This window comes from Trachypithecus francoisi, unplaced genomic scaffold, assembly GCF_009764315.1.
Source record: "Trachypithecus francoisi isolate TF-2019V2 unplaced genomic scaffold, Tfra_2.0 Lachesis_group13, whole genome shotgun sequence".
Lineage (NCBI taxonomy): Eukaryota > Metazoa > Chordata > Mammalia > Primates > Cercopithecidae > Trachypithecus > Trachypithecus francoisi.
In genome coordinates, this window is record NW_022681458.1 from 71,232,511 (window position 1) to 71,243,900 (window position 11,390).

At 40.2% G+C, this 11,390-nt stretch overlaps 1 protein-coding gene across 1 annotated transcript in view; it reads left to right on the forward strand.

The window, feature by feature from the left end:
• Nucleotides 1-5,950, forward strand: part of TLK1 (tousled like kinase 1) — a 163,805-nt gene extending 157,855 nt beyond the window's left edge. The window contains exon 21 of the mRNA XM_033231161.1: nt 3,889-5,950. Coding sequence (XP_033087052.1) covers nt 3,889-4,065 — 177 coding nt within the window. The 3' untranslated portion in view covers nt 4,066-5,950. The remainder of the gene's footprint in view (nt 1-3,888) is intronic.
• Nucleotides 5,951-11,390: the final 5,440 nt, after the last annotated feature.

The following is an 11,390-nucleotide window of genomic DNA, read 5'->3' on the forward strand; positions in this document are numbered from 1 at the left end:
ATATAAGAAATATTAAAAGTAATAATAGGGCCGGGCGTGGTAGCTCACACCCGTAATCTCAGCACTTTGAGAAGCCAAGGCGGGCAGATCATCTGCGGTCAGGAGTTTGAGACCAGCCTGACCAACATGGTGAAACCCCATCTCTAGTAAAAATACAAAAATTAGCTGGGCATGGTGGCACATGCCTGTAATCCCAGCTACTGGGGAGGCTGAGGCAGGAGAATCACTTGAATCTGGGAGGTGGAGGTTACAGTGAGCTGAGATCATGCCATTGCACTCCAGCCTGGGTGACAGAGCGAGACTCTGTCTCAAAAAAGAAAGAAAGAAAAAAAAAGTAATAAATACCATTTATTTTAGTGCTTTTATATACATTGTCTTGTAACAGCCTTATGAGGTGTAGGTACTTTTGTTATTCCCATTTTATAAAAGAGGAGAACAGCCATACCATGGCAAAAGGACCTTGTTCAGGATCATACCAGCTAGTAGGCAGCAGAGCTGCGGCTCACAAGTATCTACCTCTCCAGACTCCAAAGTCCACAGTCTTGACCTCTATGCTGCTCTGTAGTAGCTCTTGAGAGCTAATCCAGTATAATCCATATGTCTGTATAATAAAATTACAGGAAATAGCTATTTCTAATTAATAGCAAAACTTTTTTGGTGTTCAGTATCTTCCTGCCTTCATCCTGTTGGCCTTTTGTGTTTTTATTACTCCTCTGTTGCATTCATCACAAAGCTCTTTTCTCTGTGACTTGCTGTTGTAGGCTTCTCTTTTCTAAACCTGGTCAAATTCATAAGACAAACCCAAGAAGCTCCTATTTTTTTCTTTTGTGAATAGTGCAGGCCATAAGAATAATTCATAAACAAGCACTATATAGTTTCTATATTCTCTTATTCTTACATAGTGCAGATACATACTGTGAGATGTTTGGGGTCGTAGTAACCTACCTAATTGAAAATATGCTGGGTTTTGTGTAATCTCACTGATTATGTTTATTAGAACTGTCCAGCATTCCATTTTGTCTATCTTTATTGGTTTTTTGTAAATTATTTGAATGGTGGTTAGAACATTTTGACAATAAAAAAGATAAATATAGGCCAGGCATGGTGGCTTACACTTGTAATCCCAGCTCTTTGGGAGGACAAGGCAAGATGATCACTTGAGGAAGAGAGTTCAGGAACAGCCTGGGCTGTAACATAGTGAGACCCCATCTCTTAAAAAAAAAGGGGCGGGGGGGCTAGGTTTAGTAGCTTATGCTATAATCTCAACACTCTGGAGGCAGAGGTGGTTGCTTGAGCCCTGGGGTTCAAGACCAGCCTGACCAACATGGCAAAACCTGGTCTCTGCCAAAAATACAAAAATTAGCCAGGCATTGTGGCACACACCTACAGTCCCAGCTACTTGGGAGTCTGAGGTGGAAGGATCACCTGAGCTCAGGAAGGTCAAGGCTGCAGTGAGCCTTGATGATACCGCTGCACTCCAACCTGGGGGGCAGAGTGAGACCCTGTCTCAAAAAAACAAATAGGCCAGGCGCGGTGGCTCACACCTGTAATCCCAGCAATTTGGGAGGCCCAGGCAGGCAGATTGCCTGAGCCCAGGAGTTCGAGCCCAGCCTGGGCAACATGGTGAAACCCCATCTCTACTAAAAATACAAAAATTGTCCGGGCGCGGTGGCTCACGCCTGTAATTCCAGCACTCTGGGAGGCCGAGGTGGGCGGATCATGAGGTCAGGAGATGGAGACAGTCCTGGCTAACACAGTGAAACCCCGTCTCTACTAAAAATGCAAAAAATTAGCCGGGCGTGGCGGTGGGCGCCTGTAGTCCCAGCTACTTGGGAGGCTGAGGCAGGAGAATGGCGTGAACCCAGGAGGCGGAGCTTGCAGTGAGCAGAGATTGCGCCACTGCACTCCAGCCTGGGTGACTGAGCAAGACTCCGTCTCAAAAAAAAGAAAAAATAAATACAAAAATTAGCATGGTGTAGGGGCCTGTGCCTTTAGTTTCAGCTTCTGAGGATGCTGAGCTAGGAGGATCGCTTGAGACCAAGAGGTAGAGGTTGCAGTAAGGTGAGATTGCACCACTGCACTCCAGCATGGATGACAGAGCAAGACCCTGTCTCAAAAAAACAAACAAACAAAAAAAGAGATAAATATTCTTATTTTAAAGCAAAATGAATTATTTTTGTAAGATAAACATGACTCCTTTAATAAATATTTTAACTGTGCTAGCATCTAAATCTTGTCTTACTTTCTGTCTATAGCCTCATCGAGAACAGAAATTAAATGAATTTAGTTGACCCAAGATCTGTTTTTTTTAATACTGACCAAAAAGGCCAGGAGGAATGGAGTTGCCAAAGGCAAAGTCTCATTTAGCCATTCCTGGTTCTCTTCTTAGGCTCTTTATAGGTGCCACAGTCACCTTTTTGAGATCTGGAATCCAGGAAGGGTTAAGAGGTTGTTGGGGGGATATATTATTAATCAGATACAGTTATATAATATATATCATAATATTTTAATGTAATATATAATATCTCTATATTCTATATCCCTACAGAAGATACGTTTGCCAAGTACATTCCCTGACTTGGTGTGGGCATCTTTAAGTACATTACTTGTTGCAGACTTCTTAATCTTAACCTTGCTATTAACAGCCTTTCCACCCCTCAAACTCTAACGTATCAGTCTTGATGTTTTTTCTCCCTCTGAATCATTTTTCAGAGTGATCTCTGAAATTTTGTTAAAGATAAAAAAGATAAGACCTCTAAGGGATCAGATTGACTTCTGATAAACAGTAAGCTATGGTAAAATTAGAATAGCTAGGTATATTTTTAGAGAAAAATAGACTCCTAATGAATTTCAAAGCAAAGAAAGTACAAAATAGTTACTTTTTAATGTGATTATACTTCTGTTTAGTGGTATATATTAATTTCTACTGTCAGCAATAAGAAAGGGAAACAATTACCAGTTACCTCCTGAGAATATTTTATCTGTTGTCACCCCCCCCAAAAAAAAGGATGAACCTCAAAATTTAATATTAAGTGAAAGAGGTCTGGCAAAGGAGAACATAATTTATAATTCTATTTATATAAAATTCAAAACAATCAAAACTTAACTGTGTTGTTAGAAGTCAAGATAAAGGTTACCTAGATTCAACTGGGGACAGAGCCAGTGCCTGGAAGTGGGCATGAGGGGGATTCAGAGGTTCTTTTTCTTGATCTGGTTGCCAGTTACATAGATGTATTTACTTTGTGCTGTGCACTTACGATTTGTGTGCATTTCTAAAAATGTGTTACACTTCAAGAAAGGTTTTTTTTGTAAGAGGCTATTCTCAAAGAAAAACTAAGTAAAATTGGTTTGAGAAAAAAAATAGTGATTATATTCCATTTATTTAGCTTTTCCAGGAGTGTGATGATGCATAAGGTTAACCTGGGAAACAATATCCCTAATGGAAGTGTCACTTCAGTGGTCTCTTCATCTAAAGAAAGTCTTTATGTCAGTAGGAAAAAATATTATGGCTGAAAATGGCATCTTACCCTTTGCTAAACTGAAGTGATAACAAAATGGGATGAGGGTGGGAGGACTGTTTAGCAGAAGAAAAATGCTAGAAAAAGAAGTCTTCAGAATTTTGTAAGCAGAAATAACTTTCCAGTATAAGTTCAAATGGTTGCAGTAGTAATTTAGACTGTAAAGTGAACCACTGCAGGGGCTTCAAGCGGTGAGTTGCATTTGGAGTGAGAATTTTATTGCTGCAGAATTTTCTTTTAAGGTTTGAACTTCCAATAAAATGAGATCTACTTATGTCTTAAATGTGTCCATCCTTCTGTTGATTCAGTTGATTGATATTTAGAAGGGAAAAAGATCATTAAATGCTGACTTTTTCTTTCTCTTTTTGAGGCCTTTATAAGACGCTGTTTGGCATATCGAAAAGAAGATCGATTTGATGTGCACCAGCTGGCAAATGACCCATACCTTCTCCCACACATGAGAAGATCAAATTCTTCAGGAAACCTACACATGGCTGGGCTGACAGCATCCCCTACGCCCCCTTCTTCAAGCATAATTACTTACTGACTTTCCTCCAAGATTGGCATGATATATTTGAATTGCTTCCAGATGCACACTTGAGTTTGAGAGCATTTGAGTGTTTTTGTTGTTTTGTTTTGTTTTGTTTTTACACAAGACATGGTTAAGAACTGTTTGTGAACTGAAGTTTCTCATAGTGTCATTTGTATGAGAGTGGATCATGGACAATGAATAAATGCACACTTCTGACTATAATTTTGAGCAGTGAAGGATGACTGCCTGTTACAAAGAAACAGGAATACCATGTTAAGATAGAAGAAAAAAATTTTGTTTATTTGGGGGAACACTGTAAATAACATTTATAATACTTAAATACATTTGGTTGTTGCTAGAGAGTTCTAATATGAAGGGTAGTTTTTCATTATTTAAAAACACATGGAAAAATAAGAGACATATTTCTAACATACGAACTATAGTGCCTGGATACATTCTTCAGCATTTGGCAGTTAATCTGCTGAAACCAAAGTAAGAACTGAATGACAGTGACAGTTGTGTTTTATAGTAATAGAATGTGAGAGTTAGAATCTTTGGACATAGTTAGGCTTTGTCATTTGCCTATTCTGGCGTTTACCAAGTTGTACCTCGAGATCACATGTCCGTTTTCTTTCACTGGTTATATTAAAGGGAGAGCTATTATTTCTAAATACTTTACACTTTTGACAAAATGAGCTGCTTGTTTTGAAATCAGTTGAATTCACTAAATTATAATATTGCCAGTGTTTTCAACATGTTAGAACTGATAACAGGTATTTTTCTTTGTTACCAGGCCTTGTTCATCAAAATAGGTGACAGTATGTAACCAAATGCAGACCAGTTCTATGCAGGATAATGATAAATTCCCTTCTAGCTCTATTGTAAATTGTTGTACAGATGTCATATTTCAATTACTAAGTTTCAGCAGCTTATTCTTGTACAAATGTTTAAAATATGGCTTTTCTAATTGGATATTGTATTTTTTTTAAGTCTTCTTGAAGGCGCTCTAATTGCTGCTAAATGATGTTGCTTCTTTGCTAAAAAATTAAATGACCTAGAAGGTGCAAGTTGACTGTACATCATAGAGAGATATTAAAAAGCATACAGTCATTAACAATTAAGACGTAAAAGTGATCCATGTTGGACATAATTGAGTTTTTAAAATCAATTTATTGGGTTCTAGGGCTGTGGAGCACATAGATACTAGATTTATAATTTGTTCATGGTTATTCTGCATTTCTAGAAAGTTCTTATCAGCAAGATAGTCCCATAAACAAATTTCTTGTGGTTTGTACAGATTTGTTAAAATGTGAACGTTTTCTAACTGCCTTGTAGGGTAGAAACCAATATTTTTCAGGATGCTGTATTTCACTCCTGTAAGGACTTTTTCTTTATTGTCACATTCATAATGCTGATACTTACATGTAAGTTGTTCATGTTGCAGAAAAAGGAGGTTATACTTACCACGGATTCTCTTTAATATTGTACAGTTAAACTGTATTTCTGATGTTGCAAGCCATTTTGTTTTTTCATTGTACATAGACACATTGTCTCTTTAAAATGCTGCTGAAATTGTAGAGAATATAGCCAAAACAGTAATAAACAATGACAGTTAAAATGTAAAGACTATGAAAATGACATTGGAAGGGAGCTTTCAAGATGGTAGGATATTGACTGACTGAGCTCCTTTACTTAAAAATCAGCTGAATAAATTCCTTAAGTATACTTCAAGACAAGTGTAAATTATTTCAAGCTGTTAAAGTTAAACCTAATAACCATTATCAAGGCAACTCCTGGGTAAGTAACGCTTAGAACTATCAAGAGTGGTTTAAGGGGCCAGCTATACCCATTCCTCTGTAGAGCAGATAGAAATCCTATTAAAAAAAATACTACACGGTAATGAAATCTTAGCATTGATTGAGTGCTTTAGGTGCTGCCTGCAAGTTTTCAGTTTTGTTGTTGGAGTTTTCATCTTTATGAATTATAAAGTACTATGTTCATAAAGTAACATTTAAATTCCTGAACTAAAAATGCCCAGTTTGCTTAAAATTTTGGGGAGATACGAAGTGAATGTGTAAATCTAACTTTGAGGTTCAGTCAGTTTAATAGTATAGACCTAGAGATCACTGCTGTACCATTTTACTTTCAAATGAATGAGAGCGACTGCTAGTGTCAGAACGCAGGAAAGGGGAAGAACAAGCCATGAAATGAAGTTGCTTTCTTGACCTGGGTTTAGGTCATCATTTTTAAATCAAAGATGTATAGGAGATGAATCAACTTACAGACCCATGTTTTCCTTCTAAAAGTTTCCCAAAGAAATGTTATAGATTTTGAATAACATGCCAGTGACCCAGCAGGTCCAAGATGGCTAATTGAGCCACATTGAATAACTTACTTTTACCCTCACATGGAAAGTTGGTATCTATTGCTAAGTGATTTCAAGGTCACTCTGACAGTCTTTGACACTACTGTTTTTTTAGGCTTTGATTGTTTTCTAGTCTCCTGGTGTCTGTCCTCAGAATTAAAGCATGTCCTACATCCCTATGATAACAGCCAAGGCCTCTTTTAAGAGTCAGTACTGATACAGGGTAAAATCTACGGTTTTGCATATGATTTTTAAAAATCTTTCTTTGATTTGAATTTGCTTTAGTGTGTGCATGTTGAGAGGAAGTAAGTGTAGAAACCACCCTAATTTGTAAGTGGGGAGTTGGAGATACTTGGTAGTTTTTCAAAAATAAAGACTCAATCTTTTTTTTTTTTTTTTTTTTTTGAGACGGAGTCTAGCTCTGTCGCCCAGGCTGGAGTGCAGTGGCGCGATCCCGGCTCACTGCAAGCTCCGCCTCCCGGGTTTACGCCATTCTCCTGCCTCAGCCTCCCGAGTAGCTGGGACTACAGGCGCCCGCCATCTTGCCCGACTAGTTTTTTTTTTGTATTTTTTAGTAGAGACGGGGTTTCACCGTGTTAGCCAGGATGGTCTCGATCTCCTGACCTCATGATCCACCCGTCTCGGTCTCCCAAAGTGCTGGGATTACAGGCTTGAGCCACCGCGCCCGGCCCTTTTTTTTTTTTTTAACACTCACTGCCATCTCCTTCTAAAACAACTCTTGTCAGTTTAAATGGCATATAAAATGTGAACAAACACCTCATTACATGAAGTCAAAATGGTGTAGAGCTTCAGCAAAACATCTGAAGAGTATATTATGTGTTGTTTTGCTGTTCATCATTACTTATTAAATGCAGTAATGTTGATTGCCCTCATGCCATTAGCTGTGTATTAGTGGCAAACAGTACAGTTCACCTAGATTGTTTTTTTTTTCTGTTTACAACCTAGATTGTTAATGTACTCTTAAAATTTAATTACATTGCTGTTTGATTTTTGTGTGAATGTTACAACCTTAACTTACACATTTAAAAGCCCATTGACAGGTCGTTCTCTCATTCTGCCTTAAGTTTTGTCCTGTTATCTGATAATTTTTCTTCTACATATATATACTGAATTTCAGTGTTTTGAAGATTTAATCTAATTCAAAAAGTGCTTTTAGGCCGGCAGCGATGGCTCATACCTATAATCCCGGCACTTTGGGAGGCCGAGGCAGGTAAATCATTTGAGGTCAGGAGTTGGAGACCACCAGCCTGACCAACATGGTGAAACCCCATCTCTACTAAAAGTACAAAAAAATGAGCCAGGCGTGGTGGTGCGTACCTGTAATCTCAGCTACTCAGGAGGCTGAGGCAGGAGTTTTACTTGAACCCCAGAGGCACAGGTTGCAGTGAGCCGAGATCACGCTACTGCACTCCAGCCTGGGCGACAGGCTCAAAAATAAATAAATAAATAAATAAGTGCTTTTAGCAGCTAGTTTTAGAATTAAATTGGAATTCTAGTTCCTGTGTTTCAGTTCATTCTGCGGCGGTTTCAGAATTTGTATAACTTGCTTTTCAATTTAAATTAGATGTATTTGCTACAACAAAAACATCTCCATTTACCTTCCCCTACTTTCCCTTTATTCTTTTTCTCTTTTGTGAGGATTCCCCACCTTCCCTCCCCTCCTCCATCCCCGGGAAATCTATAATTTTTGAAAAGGAAAGATTTGAGTAAATGTGTTTAAATCAACCTTTAAAGTTATTTACAGAGAGCCAGAGAATGGGGTGGAAGAGTTATTTATAGTTTGGACAAAAATGCATGGCTTTCACCTGGAAATCTTCATTTGTCTAAAATAATAGGGATGTGGATTATCTACACACATATGACTGGTTTTGTTTTTGTTTGAGGCAGGGTTTCACTCTGTCACCCAGGCTGGAGTGCAGTGGCACCATCTCAACTCACTGCAACCTCTGCCTCCCGGGCTCAAGCTGGGACTACAGACGTGTGCCACCACGCTCAGCTAATTTTGTACTTTTTGTAGAGATGGGGTGTCACCATGTTGCCCAGACTGGTCTCGAACTCCTGGGCTCAGGTGATCTACCTGCCTGGGCTTCCTAAAGTGCTGGGATTACAGGTGTGAGCCACAGTGCCTGGCCCATATGACTGTTTTAAGAAGAGCAATAAAATAGGTTAAGATCTCAATTTTTTTGAACCAGAGTCTTTGGATTAAAATGTTGACTAACATTTACTACCTGTGTTTCTGGTTCCTCATCTGAAAATTAGGAATGATAACTACCCATCCTGCAGAGTGACTGCAAGGAAGGAATAAGTGAATTCACGAATGTAACACACTCAACCTTGCCCAGCTCATAGTAGGTACTGTATCTAATAAGCTGCTATTGTCATCCCTTTTTAAAACTCCAAGATTGTTCTATTAGCCCTATTTATAAAATTCAGTCTGCTTTGCTTCCTGTGGTAATTTTAATTATTTTAAGAAATAACTTTCACAGTGCTTGACTGAGGTTTCAAACAAGTGATTTGATTAGATTGTCTGGAAATGGAAGGTGAGGAAATGTAGCAATTTGAAACAAAAAGTAGTAGCTGTGTGTGAACAAATTGCCAAAAGGATCATGCCCTATTGATGCTGTTTCCTCACAGATACCTGTCGTATTTTCCAGAGTTTCCGTGCCAGTAACAACTGATTGAGGTAGGACAGATGACAGTATCCCTGTTTTACAAAGGAGGAAACAGATTTGGAGGGGGGAATAACTTGGTAAAGCCGCATAACTGGTAAGCACAGCTTTTGGAGCCTTGGAGCAAGGTTCTTAACTATGTTAACATCTTGGTATGTAGTAAACATGGCTTAGTGAGTTAAATCTCATCATGACTCTTCAAAGGTGACAGCCAAATAGCTACAAACATTATTGTCATCTTTTTAAAAGTACAAATCTAAAGGTTTTTTGTTTGTTTGTTTTATTTTTTTTTTTTTTTTTTTTTTTTTTTTTTTTTTTTTGAGACGGAGTCTTGCTCTGCCGCCCAGGCTGGAGTGCAGTGGCCGGGTCTCAGCTCACTGCAAGCTCCGCCTCCCGGGTTTACGCCATTCTCCTGCCTCAGCCTCCGAGCAGCTGGGACTACAGGCGCCCGCCACGTCGCCCGGCTAGTTTTTTTGTATTTTTTAGTAGAGACGGGGTTTCACCATGTTAGCCAGGATGGTCTCGATCTCCTGACCTCGTGATCCGCCCGTCTCGGCCTCCCAAAGTGCTGGGATTACAGGCTTGAGCCACCGCGCCCGGCCTGTTTGTTTGTTTTTAGAAACAGGGTCTCTGTCACTCAGGCTGGAGTGCAGTGATGCAGCCTCAGCTTACTGCAGCCTTGACCTCCCGGGCTCAAGCAATCCTCCCACCTCAGCCTCCCAAGTAGCTGGGGCTACAGGTTCATGCCAGCATACCTGGCTACTTTTGTATTTTTTGCCCGGGCTCACCATGTTGCCCAGGCTGGTCTCAAACTCCTGGGCCAAGTTATCCACCCACTTCAAAGTGCTAGAATTACACGCCTGCCCTACAAATGTTTCATCAATGTTAGATGAAGAATGAGTCACTAGAGAGCAGAGCCCTGCCACAGACCCATTCTAGGTAAGATGGAGAGTGGGCTGCACCTTTTTCTGTTCTTACATCTTTTTCCCTTGCATTTTTAGTCAAAGATCAGGTCCATCGATGAGCTACCCCATTCCACCTGTCTTACAGAAAGCACTTCATGAAGGTCTTCTGCCCACTGTCACAGGCACAGAAAGTACACCTGGCTCCTCTTCCTGCAGTGGTACCAGTTGGTCTTTTTAAAAAAAAAAAAAAAATGTTGGGCGCGGTGGATCATGCCTGTAATCCCGACCATTCGGCAGGCTGAGGCGGGTGGATCACCAGTGGTCGGGAGTTCGAGACCAGCCTGACCAACATGGAGAACTCCTGTCTCTACTAAAAACACAAAATTAGCCAGGCGCGGTGGTGCATACCTATAGTCCCAGGTACTCAGGAGGCTAAGACAGGAGAAATGCTTGAACCCGGGAGGCAGAGGTTGCAGTGAGTTGAGATTGTGCCATTGCACTCCAGCCTGGGCAACAAGAACAAAACTCCATCCCCCCCAAAAAAAGTTTAACTGACTCTAGTAAGTCAGTAACTTCTCTAAAGGAAGTCCTGGAACTTTGGAGAGAAATTTCACTAATTACCAGTTCACCAATATATGGCCCCTGAACATTGTATCTCAAAGTCTTCTAAATCTGATGAAATTACCTATGTGTGGTGTTCTACCACCAAGATCACAAATGGGTACTTCTGATTGCATCAGGTGACTCTACTTGGGTTTAAAATTTCTGTATGCTGGCCGGGCGCGGTGGCTCAAGCCTGTAATCCCAGCACTTTGGGAGGCCGAGACGGGCGGATCATGAGGTCAGGAGATCGAGACCATCCTGGCTAATACGGTGAAACCCTGTCTCTACTTAAAAATACAAAAAACTAGCCGGGCGAGGTGGCGGGCGCCTGTAGTCCCAGCTACTCGGGAGGCTGAGGCAGGAGAATGGCGTAAACCCGGGAGGCGGAGCTTGCAGTGAGCTGAGATCCAGCCACTGCACTCCAGCCTGGGTGGCAGAGCAAGACTCCGTCTCAAAAATAAAATAAAATAAAATTTCTGTATGTAATTATGTTTAAGATTCTCTATGTGATCCATTTTCACCTGAAGGACCTTAGATTGTTCCCAGAACTATATGCCTTGGGTCAAATAGTGTATGTGCATGACCAGCATCCTACCTGTTCTTGATTGGGTGTGTGGTATGTCACAGGGGTACTAAGGTCTTATTTCTATTATATGACAGACATCAAACTCAGATACTAAAATTATCTGATCCAAAGAAGGAGCATGGCTGATTTGTCACTAATATTAGTCATGTTTTTGGTGTTTCAAATGATCGTATGTCATATTGCATCCTAAG